Below are 24,396 nucleotides of genomic sequence, written 5' to 3' on the forward strand. Positions count from 1 at the left end.
GGAACAATATGGAACAATTTTAGTTTTATGGTAATCCTTGTAATATGATTGACAAAAGTACAAAAGAGACTTCGCCGTTACGAACAGGAAGAGCGAGTGTGATATCAGTCAGAGAGAACAGTGGGAAAGAGACCGCCGAGCCGATTTCGTGTATGTGTGGAGTGCGTAGCCGGTCAGGTTTACGTTGGAATAAAACGTTCACAGGATACTGCTGAACACGTACCTTCCACATACGGAGTGAACTGAGTATTCAGTTGGACATTGTGAAAAAATGTTGAACTGTTTCGAGTAAAAGGGATTTCTTTACTTCCGTCTACGATCACACAATGTTATGTCCTCAGAGTACCAGTTTGGGTCAGCAACGATCATCTTCAGATCTGCAGCAAAACCTGGGAGAAACACAAATACAACAGTGGATTGTCTGCACCTTAATACAATGAAATAGGCCATAATGAAAAGTATTATTAACATACATGTCAAAATAATGCGATTTAACTACGACGAGGCATGTTTTAAAAACATGTTCTAATGTAATGCAGCAGTAGTGGCATCGTCAAAAGATAAACACAAATTCAGCTCACCATCATCAGACATAAATGAAATGTATATACTAGAGTCATGTTGTTAACAGCGCTACTGTTAAAAAAAAAAGTACAGTAGCCACAAAATGTTCGTGTCGAAAGCTCGCCAAATGTCGCTACTGTGGGTGTACACATATTCTTCAATCATGTAATTGTGCGATATGGAATAAAAAGGAGAGTACTATAGGACAAGCCAGCAGTGAGATTACCAGTTGTATAAATCACAACAGTAATAAAATGCAATCAATTAAAACACAACCAAAACTAGACCGTTTAAAAGGAAATAGTTAAGTGACAATAATTCTGATAAGCTCTTGTGGCAATTTTTTGTTAAAAGTATAATGAAATACATAAGGACAATCTTATGGAGTTCACAGAATAATTTAAAAATGATAAAATAAATAGGGAAAGAAGTCAAATGAACGCCAACAGACAGTAGTATGTAATCAGCTGCCTCGTCAGAATGCCACATATGCGAGAAGAGAACTTAAAGCCACACGCCGTTCCAAGAAAATTGTGATTAAAATACCATAGCAGTCAATTAACGAGTTTATCTAGTTACTGAAGTTTATTATATGAACAGAGAAAGGACAAGAAAACAAAAAGTAACAGGCTCAACGGAAGAAAATGAAATAAATATGCAAGCACATTATATTAAGTAAAGATAAAGGCAAGATATTTATAAGAGAGACACGCAGTAATTTAAATAGAACACTGTCAATCAACACAAAGTAGTCATTGTACACAAAATCGCTCTGCCCAATGAGCACTTTTTGTTAGATTTCGTTTTTTCGCTTTCTAAAAAAAACCAAGTAGACAGTGGACACAAAATCGTTCTACCCAATGAGCACTTTTGTTGGATTTTGTTTTCTCGCTTTATAAATTTCAAGCTCTTCTGTCAAGCTGAGAGCACGGTCTTTTTGTACCACGTGGAGAACACGAATATTGTTGTCAATGCACCCTATAGAACGACCGGTTTATGATAAATACAATGAAAAAGCAGTTCTAGTGTGCGGGCTGTGATTGCTCCTTAAACCTTACGCTTAAAGAGGGGCCGGTTCGACAGGCATAACATTTGTCACAGTTGTTACAGTCAATCCTGTATGCTGCAGAGCCACCAAATTTGTCACACGCCTTTTTCAGTTTATGTTTTACTCGCAGTTTTAGAGTGCTGTTTTGAGTAATGGGAGCCTCGGGGAGTGCCGCAAATTGAATTTAAAATGAACACCCAAGTAAGCAGTGATTTTTGTCTGCCGGACCAAACTGATTGCTGTGGCGTGAGTTGCAAAAACTTACGTATTCTAGAATTTCTCATTTGCAACTTAATGAGGTTTCACGTGCTAAAGAAATTGACAGTCGCTATAAAAAACAATTTACCTGTTTTCAACATTTGAAAGTTGAGCACCAGACCGTGAATTAGTGAATACTTTGTATTGCAAAACGAACGAAATTCACAATCTGCTAGTTCAACTGATTTGAAAACACTTTCAAATCCTGTGTTTTTGAAACTGGTTGCTGCGTTGAGCTGAAAAGTGTTTTCGTCATGCGTGTACGAACCTCGATCCGTATAGTCGCTTCTAAGTAGCCCGTACGTAAAGAAAGTAGACGCAGCATTAACATTAACACCAAGTGTATCCTCCACCAGACAAGAGGATATAACAGTTGCAGTGTACCACTGACGGATGTACTGTAATTAGGGGAGAGTGGTGCGGTATCGGACGGATTACGTTTTTTTACTTTATTGTCACTATGGTGGGTAATCGAAGTATTAATAAACTATTCTCTTACCCCAACACTTGTTTTAATAAGTGTGAGGCGTAATGATTTTTATTTGCAGTGTTTAATCACATAGAACGTAAAAGAACTACAATTACAAGGTTTGAACAAAGTGCCCTCCAGTATCGTCGATTGTCTTATCTGTGATAATATCGGTTGTTAATAATACATTGCACCGATACATATCGATTAATAATAGAGCGCTTAAGCATGAGAATTTATTATTACTATTTCAGCTCTGTTCACCACTGTTTAGCTCACTGTTTTACAGAGATCGCACATAGAACTTTAAAAATGCTTTCCTTGGATTATGTGGTAAGTTTACACTGTTCATTTTCCACTATTTTGCACATATTTTCCGCGTTCGACTTACGAAATTCATAACATAACATTAAGGCTTTTAGTGACAGGAATAAGCATTTCATCTCACTCAACAGAAGAAATGAAACCTGTAATTAGACAAATTACACCTGACGATGGACCCACAGGGTCCTAAATGCATCGTGTAGTTAATAAAACACGAAAAACTTGTGACTGAAGGCATTGTTCACTTCTTACCTCCAATGTTTTGAATGGAGTCACGTTTTATATGGATAAAATTAAATAGAATCTACAAAAGTTGCAATTACACTGCCTGACAATTATATTTATATGACATTGATCCCTCTCTGGCCTGGATGCAGACACTGTAGCCCCTCCTGAGGCAACTTGGTCCATGACTGTCGAAACTGGTTCTTGATATTATGAATCCCTGGACTGGCACAGACATGGATTCAGAGCTGATCGAAAACATGTTCTACTGGGAACAGATTTAGGAATCCTGCTGTCCAAGGACTTGCCTCAACTTCATGCATACATTTCATAGAGATACATGCCATGCATGGACAAGCATTTCCCTGTTGGAAAATGATATTTCGCATGAGAGGTAACACATGAGGTCATAGGAGGTCTGTGACCTACCATCGTCCGGTCAGACTTCCGTCAATCAAAATTAGCCGTGGCATGAAGCTACAGCTCCATACATGACGACGCTGCGCCTATCCTATACGCTGGAAAAACGGCACCTCTGCCCAGATCTCCGACACTGCGGTGGTGAAGAGCCGTGATTCTCACTGAACACAATGCATCGCCATTCATCAGTAGTCAATGCTTCCCTGTGTCATACCACTCCACTTCAGATTCCGCCGTGTTGTAGTGTTGATTGAAGCTTATTCATGGGGCGGTAACTGCCTAGTTCAGCTTCAGTTAGTCGAAAACAGAATGCTGCATGGCGTCCATTACTCGTTCTCGGACGCCAGGTGCAGATGTGAGGGTGATGTACCTGGCGCACAGTCAGGCGATCTTGCCCTGTCGTGGTCAGTCGTGGTCGATCCGTACATTCACAACGTGTATGTATGCTGTCGCGTTCCCGTACAGTCAACATGAGGTCACTTTCACATCCAAATGCAACACATTTACATTGCACGGTTCAAATTTCTGGCGAAATGGAGCCGCAAAACGAAGTCCCTTTCAAACTCGGTCAGTTGCTGATGACGCTGTCTCATACGGATACGTGGCGTCTAAGTGTCTTTCTAAATGATCATTCAACATTTGACGCTATTTATTATCCTTCTAGACTCTACGAGTCCTGGTAACAGCACTAAACAAGTACAACAGTAATGCTCTTTGAAGGCCATTCCAACTATTATAGAGAAAAGCAACACCGACCATTTACATAGCCCCTGATGGTGTGTACAGTATGAAGCCATAATGACATCCGAACAAGGGTTGGGATGTTTGGAGGAGGGGAAAGTAAGGACGAGAAAGGAAGTCAGCCGTGCCCTTTCAAAGGAACAATCCCGGCATTTGCCTGGAGCGATTTAGGGAAATCACGGAAAACCTAAATCAGGAGGGCTGGACGCGGGATTGAACCGTCGTCCTCCCGAATACGAGGCCAGTGTGCTAGCCACTGCGCCACCTCGCTCGGTCCGAACAAGGCTGCTGGGTACTTTACTTCCTTGTCAAGCAAAGTATAACATTCTGCCCGTAGAAACTTTCAAAGCTGCTGTTGGGAGCAGTTTTTACTGACATTTTTCGATGTAAATGTAGTGCTGAATGGTTCATAACCTACTCAGTGGTTTAGTTTTTTGTAGACCAATGCGGAATATGTCACCATTGTGTTTGGAGGCTGTTGCGTTGGTAACAGGGGCTGGAAAGTAACTGCAGAATGATAGAGCCCAAGCACATTCATTAAAAATGATCGTGGGTTGTTTCTAGCGCACCAATGTCATTTGCCCTTCCTCCACCAAACAATTTTTTATGGTACTGCTTAATGGTGAAAGTCTATAGCCAGAAAGTAGAAACAAGATTTTTGTCTTAAAAATTACTTCTGTTCACGCAAGGAAGAATAAAGAACCGTTTCGAACATCACTACGATATCTGTCGATACGATCTTCATAACATATCGGTGATAACGTTTATAAACGTATATTAGAAAAGGAGCAACGATCTGTTAGCTAATAGGCACAAACCCAATTCCAGCTTGATGGATTCAGACAGTATTATCTCAGAAAAGGTTAACGATCTATCGTTTGTGAGATGCTTTCCATCCGGCGCGGTTCATACTATCAGCTCTTAAAGAATATTCTTATACTGGCTACAATTCGTAAACAGCATGATAATTCCAGAATGAGATTTTCACTCTGCAGAGGAGTGTGTGCTGATATGAAACTTCCTGGCAGCTTAAAACTTTGTGTCCGATCGAGACTCGAACTCAGGACCTTTGCCTTTCGCGGGCAAGTGCTCTACCATCTGAGCTACTGAAGCACGACTCACGGCCGGTCCTGACAGCTGTACTTCTGCCAGTACCTCGTCTCCTACCTTCCAAACGTTACAGAAGCTCTCCTGCGAAACTTGCAGAACTAGCACTCCTGGAAGAAAGGATATGGCGGAGACATGGCTTAGCCACAGCCTGCGGGGTGTTTCCAGAATGAGATTTTCACTCTGCAGCGGAGTGTGCGCTGATATGAAACTTCCTGGCAGATTAAAACTGTGTGCCCGACCGAGACTCGAACTCGAGACCTTCGCCTTTCGCGGACAACTGCTCTACCATCTGAGCTACCGAAGCACGACTCACGCCCGGTTTTTCCTTAGCAAATCTGCTTCGTAATGCAGCGACAAGTATCCTGTACCAACGCTTTAAATTCGATCATATGGAGCCCTTTTCGTTTCAACAAAACACAATACTATCTCATATACATTTTTACTAAGAAAATAATACATCGTTTTCACAACGCTCATTTACAGCTCACTAGATATGCCATAAATTTTCCGTATAGCAGCTCGATGACGTCGACATCTTGCAACGGTTGACAGCTACTCAGCCTATTCCGGTGAGTGTTATATTACCTAACATGGTCATTCAGATGGAGGTGGCCGGCCGAAGTGGCCGTGCGGTTAAAGGCGCTGCAGTCTGGAACCGCAAGACCGCTACGGTCGCAGGTTCGAATCCTGCCTCGGGCATGGATGTTTGTAATGTCCTTAGGTTAGTTAGGTTTAACTAGTTCTAAGTTCTAGGGGACTAATGACCTCAGCAGTTGAGTTCCATAGTGCTCAGAGCCATTTTTAGATGGAGGTAATTGAAGTCGGGGTGCACTAGGTCCCACGCAATTCAAATAACTGGTGTTTGTGCCCACTTTGGAGGCCCAACAAATTTTGTTTCAAGTTTCCGCTGTGTGTTACGCTTTCCACACACAGCTGCGAATATCAAACTGTTTTTCTGTGTATGTTGTTAAAGTAACTTTAATCTTTCTTGATTTCCCTTGTATACAATCAGTGTTGTCATATTTTCAACAAGACTGTATAAAGACAGCAGTTGTTATTCTCTAAGAATAACAAGAGGAGGTATATCACCATTCTTTTTGTATCCGTACTATTTTAGGAACTGTACTCTAAGTGACCATGGGCTGTAGTTGCTGACTTTCAGTCGATCGCAGAACTTATGTGGAAACATGCATTTGGTGAAGCATTTTGATGCATTTATTAAAATCAGTATTACTGGTTCTAAAAATGCCTTTTATTTTCATACCTTTTATGTAGAAATCATGTACGACCACATTAGATTATTAAGTGTACCTTAACACTAACTTCCGACTGCAGTCGTCCTTACAAACACCAGTCACTGCAATTATTCGGTTAACATGATTTGTCCATTTAAGTAATGCCTTCCAGTCCGATACCAGATTCCTCTGTCCTAGAGAGCAGCTTATGGGAACGTGTTCCTGGTTTTGTTGTTTCCTGACCCTTACAATGTAAGTAAGCGTTTAAGAACGCGTAAAAGTCCTTTCTCCGTAGACAATGATAGCACGGTTCTTATAATTTTGTCGATTGTCCCTGCTGCGGAATTTGGAATGAGGGGTACACAACGAAGACTCAGTTTATAACAAGCATGGCAGTAATTTATGTAATTATGCTTCATCACTTTATTTATTTTCACAGAATTCACTTACGTTAAAAATAATTTCACTGAGCACTCTCTGTGATCTTTAGTTTTTATAGAAAACAATTTAAAAATGTTCTCCTATACAACCATTTGCCAGATAGATCGATAAATTAGTTTCAGGAGATTTTCTTTTCATCCATTATTTTTAATAATATCTCTCGTGACCTTATAACAGCATTATGTCCTTTGCTCTAGGCACTGGTTGGTGGAAACAGGTCAAATAGGAGCTGATTTGTAGACTTTTCTTAGGAAAGTCAGTAACCCGTTGCGTCAGTTTCTGTTCCCGAAGTAATACAGGGTGTAACTAAATTCACTGTAAAGACTCTGAGGACAGGTTACTTACACCAAAACAAGAAATAAAAATCTGTTAATCATGGACTACTTTAAAATTTATGAGCACTCGTCCACCTTCGATACTGTGAAATACATTTGTCTTATTGCAAGACAAGCTCTTTACTTTCCATATTATGGGAAGAGGTAGTATGGACCAAAACAGGAACAAAGGGTCTAGTCTCTGAAACGCATACCCTGACAGCTATGAGCACTTGCTCAATAGAAGAGATGTGTTTCGTAGTATCGAAGATGAACACTGCTCATAGCTCTTAAGGTATGCATTTCAGAGTAAAAGTTTAGTAGAAGCTCTTTAACTTTTTTGCGTCATCAGTCTTCAAACGGGTTTGATGTGGTGCGCCATGAGTTCCTCCCCTGTCAACCTGTTCATCTCAGAACAAAATGTCGCAACTTCCTCAGCTGTTAACTGCGTGTGTATGCTAACCTCTATCATCCTCCACAGTTTTTACTCTCTCCAACTTCCTCTGGAACTAGGGAAGTTATTCCCCCATGTTTTAACTCGTTACCTATCATTCTCTCCTTTCTTCTTGTCGGTGCCACGTATTTTTTGCACTCCGAGTCCACGGAGAATCTGCTAATTTCATATCTTGTCAGTCAACCTAGTTTTCAACATCGTTCTACAGCACCACATCTCAAAAGCTTCCAGTCTGTTCGCATCCGTTTTTCCTACTGTACGTAATTCACCTACATTTAATTGTGTGCTACAATGTACGCAGAAATTTTTTCCTCGAACTACGGTATTTGCCTCGTATAGCAACTCATTGAAACAATATTTTTCTTTTTATCTCTCCCATCTGTCTTGTTGTGCATTCACTTGGATATCAGAGATACTGGCGTTCTCCTTTTCGTCGGATTCGTTATGTTGGATTATCATGTGGGGGCTATTTTCAACTAAATAATACCAAGACAGTTTGAGAAGTGCTTACTACGACTGACAGGAATTGTGAAGAAATGAGATTCAGTTGTCTCGGCATTCATTTATAGATCATTAGTGGTTTCCCCAGACCAGTGAATGAGGATACCGAGATAATGTTCTCGAACAGTTGACGCCCGAATTTTTGCTCTATTCTTGGACAATCTGAAGTTCGTGTAATGTTGTAACTGTTTGGTTTGACAGAGTCAATCTGCTGAAGTAAGACAATGCTACAATTTGCAACTTGTAGGCAGTGAAGAATTTATTTATGGTTTCTGGTCTCAGTCGTGACCGCGTAAGGCACTCGCACTCATCCCTACATGCAGGTGATTCTAAATTAATTAAGGAACTGAAGAGGTGAACAGGGGGTAAAACACACAATGGATACGGTTATCAGTAAAATATTCATTTACTAAAATGAATTTCACATTGCAGAGAACAGTCTTCACAAAAATACAGTTGCAGCCAAGAACTCACAGTAGGCAACATTAACACATCACTGTCAAAGGGAAATAGACACTGTTAATGCATTACTAAAGAAATATGGTTACGAATTAGTCAACGACATGTCGCTATTGTAGATGTTAAATTTAACCTCCACACTGCAGGTGCTGTTGGGGGAAATCCTCTGTACTTGAATCAAAGACCATTGCACTCATGAGTTTGGCAGAAGCGCCAAATAACGTCTGTGATATCTTCTTACCCCATGGCGATGCGAAGGTGGTTTGCAGCATCGATACTGCTGCTACATCCCATTTCTGTAAACAGTTGTTCCTGCCGCGTTATAATGGCAGCACTTTATAGCGACCGTCATTATGAGTCTCTGTTCGAGGTGATGACCTGGACGATCGTAACGAGGCTCTACGCGGCAAATGTCTGAAGCCAAATGGTGTTACTATTGGCGTCTTCCAAATGTGCAACCGCTGGTCTCCGAGCAAACCGAATGGTGCTGAGAGGCCGCGTCCCGGAATTTTTATGACTTCGGAACGTCCGACCTCCAAATGGGCGTGCTTCCAAGCACTAAGAAAGGCAGCAGCGCGGCTCTACCCGCTGCGATACAAAAAGCACGTACTTCGACCCACTGAGAGCCAACTGACTCGAAGGAGGACTTTTTTTTATATCAGATGCATTTTTTTTAAGAAGGAGGTGCTCAAATTTTCTGGGGATTCGCATGGTTGCAGCCTATTTGGAGACGTTATTCTCATGATGATCGTATCACAGACTAGATTCCCAGATACCGTTCAGCTGTTTGTAAGGAATCTGGTTATCATTGTCTCTTTATTCTCAGATTTTTCTTTATGTTATAGATACATCATCATCATCATCATAATCATTTAAGACTGATTATGCCTTTCAGCGTTCAGTCTGGAGCATAGTCCCCTTTATAAAATTCCTCCATGATCCCCTATTCCGTGCTAACATTGGTGCCTCTTCTGATGTTAAGCCTATTGCTTCAAAATCATTCTTAACAGAATCCAGGTACCTTCTCTTTGGTCTGCCCCGACTCCTCCTACCCTCTACTGCTGAACCCATGAGTCTCTTGGGTAACCTTTCTTCTCCCATGCGTGTAACATGACCCCACCATCTAAGCCTGTTCGCCCTGACTGCTACATCTATAGAGTTCATTCCCAGTTTTTCTTTGATTTCCTCATTGTGGACACCCTCCTGCCATTGTTCCCATCTACTAGTACCTGCAATCATCCTGGCTACTTTCATATCCGTAACCTCAACCTCGGAGATAAGGCAACCTGAATCCACCCAGCTTTCGCTCCCATACAACAAAGTTGGTCGAAAGATTGAACGGTGCACAGATAACTTAGTCTTGGTACTGACTTCCTTCTTGCAGAAGAGAGTAGATCGTAGCTGAGCACTCACTGCATTAGCTTTGCTACACCTCGCTTCCAGTTCTTTCACTTTGTTGCCATCCTGTGAGAATATGCATCCTAAGTATTTGAAACTGTCCACCTGTTCTAACTTTGTTCCTCCTATTTGGCACTCAATCCATTTATATTTCTTTCCCACTGACATTACTTTCGTCTTGGAGATGCTTATCTTCATACCATAGTCCTTACATTTCTGATCTAGCTCCGAAATATTACTTTGCAAACTTTCAATCGAATCTGCCATCACAACTAAGTCATCCGCATATGCAAGACTGCTTATTTTGTGTTCACACATCTTAATCTCACCCAGCCAGTCTATTTTTTTCAACATATGATCCCTATATAATATGAACAACAGTGGAGACAGGTTGCAGCCTTGTCTTACCCCTGAAACTACTCTGAACCATGAACTCAATTTACCGTCAACTCTAACTGCTGCCTGATTATCCATGTAATGACCTTTAATTGCTTGCAAAAGTTTGCCTCCTATTCCATAATCACGTAGAACAGACAATAACTTCCTCCTAGGAACCCGGTCATATGCCTTTTCTAGATCTATAAAGCATAGATACAATTCCCTGTTCCATTCATAACACTTCTCCATTATTTGCCGTAAGCTAAAGATCTGGTCCTGACAGCCTCTAAGAGGCCTAAACCCACACTGATTTTCCTCCAATTGGTCCTCAACTAATACTCGCACTTTCCTTTCAACAGTAACTGAGAAGATTTTACCCACAACGCTCTGTAGTTGTTACAGCCTTTTCTGTTTCCATGTTTAAAGATTGGTGTGATTACTGCTTTTGTCCAGTCTGATGGAACCTGTCCCGTCTCCCAGGCCATTTCAGTTATCCTGTGTAGCCATTTAAGACCTGACATTCCACTGTATTTGATGAGTTCCGACTTAATTTCATCCACCCCAGCTGCTTTATTGCACTGCAATCTATTGACCATTTTCACCACTTCCTCAAATGTGATCCTATTTCCATCCTCATTCCTATCCCATCGTACATCGAAATCTGAAACATTACTGATCGTATTTTCACCTACATTGAGCAACTCTTCAAAATATACCCTCCATCTGCCCAAGGAATCCACAGGATTCACAAGCAGTTTTCCTGACCTGACCAAAATACTTGTCATTTCCTTCTTACCTACCTTTCTAAGACTGCTAATTACACTCCAGAATGGTTTTCCAGCAGCTTGACCCAAAGTCTCCAACCTGTTTCCAAAGTCTTCCCAAGATTTCTTCTTGGATGCTGCAATTATCTGTTTGGCTTTGTTTCTTTCTTCAACGTAACTTTCTCTGTCTACCTGAGTTCTAGTATGTAGCCATTTTTGATACGCCTTCTTTTTCCTTTTACAGGCTGCCTTGACCGTGTCATTCCACCAAGCTGTTTGCTTCATCCTATCTTTACACACTACTGTTCCAAGACATTCTTTGGCCACATCTAGTACTGTGTCCCTGTACCTTGTCCATTCCTTTTCCAATGACTGTAACTGACTACATTCAACTAACTGGTACCTTTCTGAGATCATTGTTATGTACTTGTGCCTGATTTCCTTATCCTGAAGTTTCTCCACTCTTATCCTTCTATATATGGACCTGACCTCCTGCACTTTCGGCCTCACAATACCATTTTCGCTGCAGATTAAATAATGATGTGTCATCAAAGAATCCCCTGAATACACGTGTGTCCCTCACAGCCTTCCTGAATTCCAGATCTGTTATTATATAGTCAATGTCAGATCTGGTTCCCCTGCCTTCCCAAGTATGCCGGTGAATGTTTTTATGTTAAAAAAGGAGTTTGTGATTACTAAGCCCATACTGGCACAGAAATCCAAGAGTTGTTTCCCGTTCCTGTTGGCCTCCATATCCTCTCCAAATTTACCCATAACCTTTTCATACCCTTCTGTTCGATTTCCAATCCTGGCATTAAAATTACCCATGAGTAGAACACTGTCCTTGTACTTTACTCTAACAACTACATCACTGAGTGCATCATAAAAACTATCCATCTTATCTTGATCTTTCCCTTCACAATGCGAATATACTGACACAATCCTAATTTTCTTGCTAGACACTGGCAAATCTATCCACATCGGTCGTTCGTTTACATACCTTATTGCAACTACGCTGGGTTCCATTTCTTTCCTGATGTAAAGCCCTACACCCCATTGTGCTATTCCTGCTTTGACTCCTGACAGGTAGACCTTGTATTCTCCCACTTCCTCTTCTTTCTCACCCCTTACCCGAATGTCACTAACAGCTGGAACATCCAGCCCCATCTTACTTACAGCCTTTGCCAGCTCTACCTTCTTCCCAGAGTAGCCCCCATTGATATTAATAGCTCCCCATCTCATTACCATTTGTTTGCCGAGTCGTATCTCAGGAGTCCCTGGTTTGTCAGTTAGAGGTGGGACTCCGTCACCTCCAAAGGTCCGAGGCATTTTGATCTGATTGTTGCCAGCATCATATTTAAAGTACCAGGGAAGCAGGTTGCTAGCCTTGCTTGCCCCGAGTCCCATTGGGTTTTACCCCTAACGGTTGAGGGACTAACCGGTGGATTTGGTAGTCTTTGAAGTATGAGCGCAAAGGTGACCACAACTCAGAATATGTCCGAGATGCCCAGCCTTATTCCAAAGTAACTGGTATGCCGACAGTCGGGACCACTTACTTGGCCACTCATACGTTGCCCGTGGTTCATGAACTGGGACATGACTACAGGAACCCACACCACGAACCACCAGTTATAGATACGTCGAAATAAAATTAATGTCAAAAATGAAATACACCAGAGCCTTGATTGTAACGAAGGGATCAATCAATTGACCCCTCTTTCTTTGTTCTGTGTGAGTGGGCGAAGACATGTACGTGTCTAGACAAATGGCGAGGCTTGCTTCTGTGGTAACGTCACAGTAACGTCACACTGCCTATAACGAGTAGACATACGAGTAAAATCCTTATCCTCCATTTTCTAAAACTGTACGGAGTCACATACATGGTGAAATATGAAGCTGAATTGTACTTCCCGAGTACTTTTAGCAGTTTCAAACTGTTTTTTTCTTGGTGCACTACTGCTTGTGAAAATTTTAACACTCAAAATAAGTAACATGAATAAAGCCAAAATGTAGGATGTGTAGAACGGAGTAAACACTACAGGAATATAAAGTGTACGTGAGCTTGTACATGTAGTGTGCCCGGCTAGGCTGGTGTGACGCTTCGCCCTACCGCTGCTAAGTAGTGACGTGCAACCACTTGCATGTATGCTTCGTCGACATTACGGTACGCAGCATAAGCGTATGAGTGAGCTCGTACAGTGACATTGTGGATCGTACAGGGCACGCTGCAACTACAGCGACATGTGAGTGGAGGTAGCACACAGAGACGAGCAGGTATTGGACAACACAATGTGATGAATGAGCGAGATGTCCGTCATTTTTCCACTTGGCCGTGGCCAACAGGTCAGCTTCTTAAACAGCGATGGCTCGATGTGTACTTCTTACAGACATGTCTTGTGTGTAGGTTCAATGCTGCCTGTTGAGAGCTGAACTGATGGCACACATGCCATCGCCGCGTGGGATTAGCCGAGCGGTCTAGGGGCGGCAGGTCCGGGCGGAGGTTCGAGTCCGCCCTCAGGCATGGGTGTGTGTGTTTGTCCGTAGGATAATTTAGGTTAAGAAGTGTGTAAGCTCAGCCCCCCCCCCCCCATGAACCATGGACCTTGCCGTTGGTGGGGAGACTTGCGTGCCTCAGCAATACAGATAGCCGTACCGTAGGTGCAACCACAACGGAGAGGTATCTGTTGAGAGGCCAGACAAACGTGTGGTTCCTGAAGAGGGGCAGCTGCCTTTTCAGTAGTTGCAGGGGCAACAGTCAGGGTGACTAACTGATCTGGCCTTGTAACACTAACCAAAACGGCCTTGCTGTGCTGGTACTGCGAACGGTTGAAAGCGAGGGGAAACTGCAGCCGTAATTTTCACCGAAGGCATGCGGATTTACTGTATGGTTAAATGATGATGGCGTCCTCTTGGGTAAAATATTCTGGAGGTGAAATGGTCCCTCATTCGGATCTCCGGGCGGGGACTACTCGAGAGGACGTCGTTATCAGGAGAAAGAAAACTTGCGTTCTACGGATCGGAGCGTGGAATGTCAGATCCCTTAATAGGGCAGATAGGTTAGAAAATTTAAAAAGGGAAATGAATAGGTTAAAGTTAGATATAGTGGGGATTAGTGAAGTTCGGTGGCGGGAGGAACAAGGCTTTTGGTCAGGTGAATACAGGGTTATAAATACAAAATCAAATAGGGGTAATGCAGGAGTTGGTTTAATAATGAATAAAAAAATAGGAGTGAAAGTAAACTACTACAAACAGCATAGTGAACGCATTATTGTGGCCAAGATAGACACGAAGCCCACGCCTACTAAAGTAGTACAAGTTTATATGCCAATTAGCTCTGCCGATGACGAAGAAATTGAAAAAAATGCATGATGAAATAAAAAAAAATATTCATATAGTGAGGGAGACGAAAATTTAATAGTCATGGGCGACTGGAATCCGGTAGTAGGAAATGGGAAAGAAGTACTAGGTGACTATGGATTAGGGGTAAGAAATGTAAGAGAAAGCTGCCTGGTAGAATTTTGCACAGAGCACAACTGATTCATAGCTAACACGTAGTTCAAGAATCATATAAGAAGGTTGTATACATGGAAGAAGCCTGGATATACTGACAGTTTTCAGATAGATTATATAATGGTAAGACAGAGATTTAGAACCAGGTTTTAAATTGTAAGACATTTCCAGGGGCAATGTGGACACTGATGACAATCTATTAGTTATGAACTGTAGATTAAAACTGAAGAAACTGCGAAAAGGTGGGAATTTAAGGAGATGGGACCTGGATAAACTGACCAAATCAGGCGTTGTACAGAGTTTCAAGGAGAGCAGAAGGCAACAATTGACAGGAATGGAGGAAAGAAATACAGTAGAAGAAGAATGGGTAGCTTTGAGGGATGAAGTAGTGAAGGCAGCAGATTATAAAGTAGGTAAAAAGACGAGGGCTAGGAGAAATCCTTGGGTAACAGAAGAAATATTGATTTTAATTGATGAAAGGAGAAAATATAAAAATGCAGTAAACGAAGCAGGCAAAAAAGAATAAAAAAGTCTCAAAAATGAGATCGACAGGAAGTGCAAAACGGCTAAGCAGACGTGGCTCGAGGCAAATGTAAGGATGTAGAGGCTGATCTCACTGGGGATAAGATAGATACTGCCTACAGAAAAATTAAAGAGACATTTGGAGAAAAGAGAACCACTTGTATGATTTTCAAGAGCTCAGATGGATACCCAGTTCTAAGCAAAGAAGGGAAAGCAGAAAGGTGGAAGGAATATATAGAGGGTCTACACTAGGGCGATGTACTTGAGGACACTATTATGGAAATGGTAGAGGATGCAGGTGAAGATGAAATGGGAGATATTATTCTGCGTGAAGAGTTTGACAGAGAACTGAAAGACCTGAGTCGGAACAAGGCCCCGGGTGTAGACAACACTCCCTTAGAACTACTGACAGCCTTAGGAGAGCCATTCCTGACAAAACTGTACCATCTGGTGAGCAAGATGTATGAGACAGGTGAAATACCCTCAGACTTCAAGAAGAATGTAATAATTCCAATCCCAAAGAAAGCAGGTGTTGACAGGTGTGAAAATTACCGAACTATCAGTTTAATAAGCCACTGCTGCAAAATACTAACGCGAGTTCTTTACAGACGAATGGAAAAGCTATTAGAAGCCCTCCTCGGGGAAGAGCAGTTTGGATTCCGTAAAAATATTGGAACAGGAGTGGCAATACTGACTCTACGACTTATCTTAGAACCTAGATTAAGGAAAGGCAAACCTACGTTTCTAGCATATGTAGGCTTAGAGAAAGCTTTTGACAAAGTTGACTGGAATACTCTCTTTCAAATTCTGAAGGTGTCAGGGGTAAAATACAGAGAGGGAAAGGCTATTTACAATTTGTACAGAAACCAGATGACAGTTATAAGAGTCGAGGGACATGACAGGCAAGCAGTGGTTGGGAAGGGTGTGAGACAGGGTTGTAACCTCTCCCCGATGCAATTCAATCTGTATATTGAGCAAGCAGTAAAGGAAACAAAAGACAAATTTGGAATAGGAATTAAAATCCATAGAGAAGAAATAAAAACTTTGAGGTTCGCCGATGACATTGTAATTCTGTCAGAGACAGCAAAGGACTTGGAAGAGCCGTTGAACGGAATGGACAGTGTCATGAAAGGAGGATATAAGATGAACATCAACAAAAGCAAAACGAGGATAATGGAATGTAGTCGAATTAAGTCGGGTGATGCTGAAGGAATTAGATTAGGAAATGAGACACTTAAAGTAGTAAAGGTGTTTTGCTATTTGGGGAACAAAATAACTGATGATGGTCGAAGTAGAGAGGATATAAAATGTAGACTGGCAATGGCAAGGAAATCCTTTCTGAAGAAGAGAAACTTGTGAACATCGAGTATAGATTGAAGTGTCAGGAAGTCATTTCCGAAAGTATTTGTATGGAGTGTAGCCATGTATGGAAGTGGAATATGGACGATAAATAGTTTGGAAAGGAAGAGAATAGAAGCTTTCGAAATGTGGTGCTACAGAAGAATGCTGGAGATTAGATGGGTAGATCACATAACTAGTGAGAAGTATTGAATAGGATTGGGGAGATGAGGAGTTTGTGGCATGAATTGACTAGAAGAAGGGATCGTTTGGTAGTACATGTTTTGAGGCATCAAGGGATCACCAATTTAGTAATGGAGGGCAGCGTGGAGGGTAAAAATCGTAGAGGGAGGCCAAGAGATGAATACACTAAGCAGATTCAGAAGGATGTAGGTTGCAGTAGGTACTGGGAGATGAAGAATCTTGCACAGGATAGAGTAGCATGGAGAGCTGCATCAAACCAGTCTCAGGACTGAAGACCACCTCACAAGCTCAGGGACTGATGACCTTAGCAGTTAAGTCCCATAAGATTTCACACACATTCGAACATCCGAACAGATGCCATTCCTTCGGTTTCCATAGAACAGAAACCACCAACACCTCAGACGACCTTGAGTACGTAAACGACGCCACTGCGTACTGAGTGGTTAATTGTAATGTTTTTGCACGAGTCCCGCTTCATTATATCCTGCAGTGATGGCCTCGTATGTGTTTACCCTGTCGTCGTTGGGAGGCGTTTAGGAGAAACGTGGTGGTTTTGGGTGCCACTGGCTAAAGCTCACCATCTCGCCTCCTGCATATAAAGGGCAATCTCTGCAGGAACTGCTCCAACACAGAGTATGAGCGGCCGGCAACTCGTTCATCTCCGTCCTGCTGCAAACACTGTCGATGCTTTATGGATGCCCCTACGATTCGCGTGGGATTGCATTCAGCAGCACACATTGGCAGTATCTGATTCCACGCCACTACAACTAGAGGCTTTCATTGCATCACCTGACGGCCTTACACCGTACTAAATCTCATAGTCGAACTTCATATAAAGCGCTGTAATTCTAATCTTTCGTGCTACATGTCCATAATACGCCGAATAAATTTTATTGTAGTCTGGCATTCTGTACTATAAGCTTGTTGCGGCTATAGCGCCATTCTCAAGTGAACATTTAGAAGTAACAATAGGTGAGTCTACTTATGCTTGTAAGGCCTATATATAAAGGTCAGTTTACAAATATATTCTTAAGTGTAGTTGGAATAGATGCCCATTTGTATCAGTGACTAAACTGTCGACTGTCTACACATTGCTATGTTGTTATAAGGCACTTAAGTTCAATTTTTTGTGAAATACTTTTGAGAGCTAGAATATCAGTTCGTCCCGGTTGATTCTTCATGTGAACAATGTAACCTTTGCTAGTCAGTGATGCTAGTTGTATTTCACTAATATTATAATCTTGTTACGATTTGTACCTACGATTATCGTTTGTTTCAATTTACCGTGTGCTTTTCATCCGTTTTCGTTTCCCAAAATATCAATATAATTTCGTAGATAATTTTTATGTTTAAGATCGAATTGTTCACCGAGAATATCGTTTGGATGATTTTTTTGTGCATACATATCTCTAATTGTTACAAGATTTTCATAGTATACCATTCAGGTACTTTGTATAGCATTTTCTGTATGTTCTGCTTTGTGATTTTGGTTTTGAGGTGTAAGTAAAAGCTTGTTTGGTTGTTCAAGCAATTTCTCGTGTGTTCTTCGAATCTAATCAAGAATTTCGTCTCTTTTCACTGATACAGAATTTAGCGCAGTTCGTTACACGAAATTTTGTATTTGCAAGGGTTGGCAAAATCTGGTATTTTTCTGTCTAGTAAAAATTTACGTGGTTAGATTGTTGTTTGTTCGGAATGCTAGTTTTATGTTTATTTTGTTTAAGTTTTGGCCTATTTTATTCGATATTTGTCCGAAATATATTGTCGGAAGGAGTTTAACTTATGTTTGGTTTTGTTATCCTTTGTTGATTTTATGTTCTTGTGCATGGTTTCATTTTCAGTTTTCGTGTATTTCTCGAACAGTTCGTAAATTATACTCAGACCGATCACTTTATATTGCTTGGTTTTGGAGTCGTAAGTTGGTTAGTCTATTGATTATTGCATTGAAATGCATTTGGTGTTTCTCATTGCTGCTGATTTTAAGGTTGAGAAAGTTTATGGATATGTTTGGTTTTGTTTCCACTGTAAATTTTAATTTTTAATGTAAGTTGTTGATTTCTTGATGAACTGTTTGGATGTCTTAAACTTTCCTATCTATTAGTACCAAAGTGTGATCTACATATTTATTGTAATGTGTGATTATGTTCAGTAACAGCCATTTCGAGCCGAAAACTTTTCTTCCAGTGTGTTGATAAATACGTCTGCAATTATGCTGGCAGTACAGTGTCCGATTGCCCATCCATCAGCTTCTGGGTGTTGCAATTTTCACGAACGCTTCTGCATATTGCAAAGGCAGCTGTCTGTTAAGTGTTACGTTTACCGGTGAGCGCAGGACGAGGTGGTGCGATGCCTGAAACTGAGGGCGTGGAGGGCGCTGGAGCGGGCCGCCAGCTGGCCGAAGATCCGGCTGATGGACGGCGTCTGGCTGGTGCACGAGGGCGACGCGGGTGACCAGGCCGAAGGAGAGGGAGTGGCGGCGGGCGGCGGCTCCGGCCACGACGTGGCGCGCGGCGGCGGCGGCGGCGGCGGCGGCGGCGGTCCAGAGGGCGACGTGGACGAGCTGCTGCTGGCGTCCGCCGGCCACTTCCTCGGCTCGCACTCGCTGCAGATCAGCGTGCCGCAGGCGCTCCGGGCGGCCATCCGGGCGGCGGCGAACCTCACTGGCGACGACGGCGACCTCGCCAGAGGCGACATCGACGAAGGAGGCGATCAGCAGACCGAGGAAGGTCAGTTACACTAGTGACCATTAAAATTCCTAAACCAAGAAGAAATGCGGATGATAAACGGGTATTCATTGGACAAATATATTATACTAGAACTGACATGTGATTACATTTTCACGAAATTTGGGTGCATAGATCCTGAGAAATCAGTACCCAGAACAACCACCTCTGGCCGTAATAACGGCCTTTATATGCCTGTGCATTCAGTCAAACAGAGCTTGGATGGCGTGTACAGGTACAGCTGCCCATGCAGCTTCAACACGATACCACAGTTCATCAAGAGTGGTGACTGCCGTATTGTGACGAACCAGTTGCTCGGCCACCATTGACCAGACGTTTTCAATTCTACATCTACATCTACATCCATACTCCGCAAGCCACCTGACGGTGTTTGGCGGAGGGTACCCTGAGTACCTCTATCGGTTCTCCCTTCTATTCCAGTCTCGTATTGTTCGTGGAAAGAAGGATTGTCGGTATGCTTCTGTGTGGGCTCTAATCTCTCTGATTTTATCCTCATGGTCTCTTTGCGAGATATACGTAGGAGGGAGCAATATTCTGCTTGACTCTTCGGTGAAGGTATGTTCTCGAAACTTTAACAAAAGCCCGTACCGAGCTACTGAGCGTCTCTCCTGCAGAGTCTTCCACTGCAGTTTATCTATCATCTCCGTAACGCTTTCGCGATTACTAAATGATCCTGTAACGAAGCGCGCTGCTCTCCGTTGGATCTTCTCTGTCTCTTCTATCAACCCTATCTGGTACGGAACCCACACTGTTGAGCAGTATTCAAGTAGTGGGCGAACAAGCGTACTGTAACCTACTTCCTTTGTTTTCGGATTGCATTTCCTTAGGATTCTTCCAATGAATCTCAGTCTGGCATCTGCTTTACCGACGATCAACTATATGATCATTCCATTTTAAATCACTCCTAATGCGTACTCCCAGATAATTTATGGAATTAACTGCTTCCAGGTGCTGACCTGCTATTCTGTAGCTAAATGATAAGGGATCTATCTTTCTATGTATTCGCAGCACATTACACTTGTCTACATTAAGATTCAATTGCCATTCCCTGCACCATGTGCCAATTCGCTGCAGATCCTCCTGTATTTCAGTACAATTTTCCATTGTTACAACCTCTCGATACACCACAGCCTCATCTGCAAAAAGTCTCAGTAACTTCCGATGTCATCCACCAGGTCATTTATGTATATTGTGAATAGCAACGGTCCTATGACACTCCCCTGCGGCACAACTGAAATCACTCTCACTTCGGAAGACTTCTCTTCATTGAGAGTGACATGCTGCGTTCTGTTATCTAGGAACTCTTCAATCCAATCACACAATTGGTCTGATAGTCCATATGCTCTTACTTTGTTCATTAAACGACTGTGGGGAACTGTATCGAACGCCTTGCAGAAGTCAAGATACACGGCATCTACCTGCGAACCCGTGTCTATGGCCCTCTGAGTCTCGTGGACTAATAGTGCGAACTGGGTTTCACACGACCGACTTTTTCGAAACCCATGCTGACCCCTACTGAGTAGATTTCTAGTCTCCAGAAAAGTCATTACACTCGAACGCAATACGTGTTCCAAAATTCTACAACTGATCGACGTTAGAGATATAGGTCTATAGTTCTACACATCTGTTCGACGTCCCTTCTTGAAAACTGGGATGACCTGTGCCCTTTTCCAATCCTTTGGAACGCTACGCTCTTCTTGAGACCTACGGTACACCGCTGCAAGAATGGGGGCAAGTTCCTTCGCGTACTCTGTGTAGAATAGAACTGGTATCCCGTCGCGTCCAGAGAGATCTGGAGAATGTGCTGGCCAGGGCAGCAGTCGAACATTTTCTGTATCCAGAAACGCCCGTACAGGACCTGCAACATGCGGTCGTGCATTATCCTGCTCAAATGTAGGGTTTCGCAGGGATCGAATGAAGGGTAGAGCCACGGGTCGTAACATATCTGAAATGTAACGTCCACTGTTCAAAGTGCCTTTATTACGAATAAGAGGTGACCGAGACGTGTAACCATACCATCACGCCGGGTAATACGCCAGTATGGCGATGACGAATACACACTTCCAATGTGCCTTCACAGCGATGTCGCCAAACACGGATGCGACCATCATGATGCTGTAAACAGAACCTGGATTCATCCGAAAAATGACGTTTTGCCATTCGTGCACCCAGTTTCGTCGTTGAGTACACCATTGCATGCGCTCCTGTCTGTGATGCAGCGTCAAGGGTAACCGCAGCCATGGTCTCCGAGCTGATAGTCCGTGCTGCTGCAAACGTCGTCGAACTGTTCGTGCAGATGGTTGTTGTCTTGCAAACGTCCCCATCTGTTGACTCACGGATCGGGACGTGGCTGCAGCATACGGCAGTTATTAGTCGGTACAATTCTCTTTCATTTGGTTGTACTTCTGGGCGACCATTCGCCAAACTGTGGGAGCTATTACCACAATAAGAAAACCGAGTGAAGGCATTACCTAATGTGACTCAGCTCTTTGTTGAGCAAAAACGTAGGTAGAAGATAAGTAAGATGTTTTCCTACTACTTGCCACGCAAACTCATCTGCTTCAAGATAATATTCAATACGTTCTACAACTGTTAGAAAAACATAATTCCTGCAAGGGTTACCATTTTCTCTCGGAAGTCAGCATTAATTGCGGTGGTGGCATACCTCTAAATTCGTTTAGGAATTTTACCCCCGATATCCAATTCGGCGAAGGAATACCGATGAAGCAATAACGTTGACGTCTTTAGAATGACATTCGGCAAAACACTTTTACATAATAACCCTCTACATTTACGTAATTTTCCTTTCTTGTAGCTTTCCTCTCTTCCTATACTGCTGGTCCCGGTGGAGGTTCGAGTCCTCCTCGAGCATGGGTGTGTGTGTTTGTCCTTGGGATAATTTGTGTTAAGTAGTGTGTAAGCTTAGGGACTGATGACCTTAGCGGTTAAGTCCCATAAGATTTCACACACATTTGAACATTCTTCCTATAACGGCTATCAAAACAAATAAGTTAGAAGTTCGTAGGGTCCAACGGCCAGAATAGACCTGAAGAAAATCGTTTTGTGTATTAGACTGCATCATCATAAAACACCCAAAAGCCTTGCCACAGTGGAAACACCGGTTCACGTGAGATCATCTAAGTTAAGCGCTGGCGGGCTGGGCTAGCACTTGGATGAGTGACCATTCGGTCTGCCGGGCGCCATAGGAAAGGAGGGTGCACTCAGCCCTTGTGGGGCAAACTGAGGAGATACCTGATTGAGGAGCAGCGGCTCCGGTCTTGTAAACTGACATACGGCGGGCAGAGCGGTGTGCTGACTACATGCCCCCGCTTTCTGCATCCCGTGACGCCTGTGGGCTGAGGATGGACGGGGCTGGTCGGTACCGTTGGACCTTCGTGGCTTCTTCCGAAGGAGTTTAGTTTAGTAATCATAAAACACTAAATAATGTAAACCATCGATGTTTCGACCGTATTTGCAGCGGTCCTCTGGTCCGAATTCTAGTAATGATCTTCCCATATTTACCGTATTATTTGGGTTGCCAGTCGGCTTACGACATCATATGTGACCTTTTTTATTTTATTTTTTTTTGTTGATGTGATAGCCACATGACAACAGAAATAGTATATTGGGAATCATCATCTCTAGAATCCAGCTCTTGTTACCGTTAAGACTGCCACTAAGACGGTCGAAAAGTCGTAACTTCAATTTTTTTAGTAGTTTGTAATGACGCTGGCTAGAACCTAAAATGGTTTTGTTTAAAATCTCTGATTTACCACAGCAACAGGACTTGAAATATTATAACTAGATATTTTTCACTCATACCCGTCCAACGTATTTGACTACATAGATTTTTACGTAACTTATAGTAAACTGAATGAACTGCTGGTAGCGATATCCTTTATTATGTACGTCAGCCAACATAAGATAACTGAGGTGCATACTGAATACTTCCTTGGGAGAGCCTGGAGGCAAAAGGACTATTTTAGTAAAGTAATCAGTCTTGATCACAAAATATTGTATTAACAGTAATCGGTTTCAGGCTGTGGAGATCATCATCAGACAATTAAGTGTCTCCTCTGGCGACCTGAGAAAACGGCGAGCTAAGCCAAACGTCAGCATCTGCTCAGCTGTCAACGAATATGAATTTGCTAAATGTTTGCCTCCGCTCACCGTCTTCACAGATAGCTACATGAGACTGAATGGTCTGATGAAGATCTTCAAAGACTGAAACCGCTTACGACGAATAAAGTATTCTGCGACCAAGATGATCAGCTCACTGTAATTGTATTTAGATCGTTGTTTTCAGTCTTATCAAAAATCATTAAAAAGACTATGGTTGTCGTATACAGGGAGGAGGAGAAATGGCTACAACAGGAAGCGGTACAGCAGCTTCATGTTGATGGCGATGCTGATGAAGGGCGGCCTGCTGGCCATCGCCTACAAGGGCGTGGCCATCCTAGCCGCCAAGGCGCTCCTCGTGGCCAAGATCGCGTTGGTCATCTCCACGCTGGTGGCGCTCAAGAAGCTGGTGGCCGGCGGCGGCGACGAGAAGGTCACCTACGAGATCGTCAAGACGCCGCACGTGTCGCACTCTTTCGCACACTCCGGCGGATACGACCACCCGGGCCACTACGACAGGAGCACTGGAGGCAGCGGGCCCTATCGACGCAGCGTCGACTTGCCGTACCACTCCTACCAGCCCATTCCCTTGCACCAGCAAGATGGTGCAGCTGCCGCAGCTTGAATCTCTCGCGTTTATATTCCCTCTTACAACTACTTCTTTACACCATCTTCAACCTTGCATGCCAAAAACAGGTCACCTGACGTACATATCCGTAACACAAGCAATTTGAAAATATTAGTCGAAAAAACGCTATTAACTGCATGATTTGCGTGTGATATATTTTCCGTGTGGTATAAACGGCAATGAGTAATTGGGGGTCGACAAGAGTTCGCTGAATTAGACAGAACATTC

At 42.8% G+C, this 24,396-nt stretch overlaps 1 protein-coding gene across 1 annotated transcript in view; it reads left to right on the forward strand.

The window, feature by feature from the left end:
- LOC124606364 overlaps positions 1–24,165 on the forward strand; it is a 37,485-nt gene extending 13,320 nt beyond the window's left edge. Inside the window, exons 2-3 of the mRNA XM_047138347.1 lie at positions 19,010–19,403; positions 23,771–24,165. Of these exons, the coding sequence (XP_046994303.1) occupies positions 19,010–19,403; positions 23,771–24,165 (789 nt within the window). The remainder of the gene's footprint in view (positions 1–19,009; positions 19,404–23,770) is intronic.
- The last annotated feature ends 231 nt before the right edge of the window (positions 24,166–24,396 follow it).

The sequence above is a fragment of the Schistocerca americana genome, chromosome 3 (assembly GCF_021461395.2).
Source record: "Schistocerca americana isolate TAMUIC-IGC-003095 chromosome 3, iqSchAmer2.1, whole genome shotgun sequence".
Classification (NCBI taxonomy): Eukaryota; Metazoa; Arthropoda; class Insecta; order Orthoptera; family Acrididae; genus Schistocerca; species Schistocerca americana.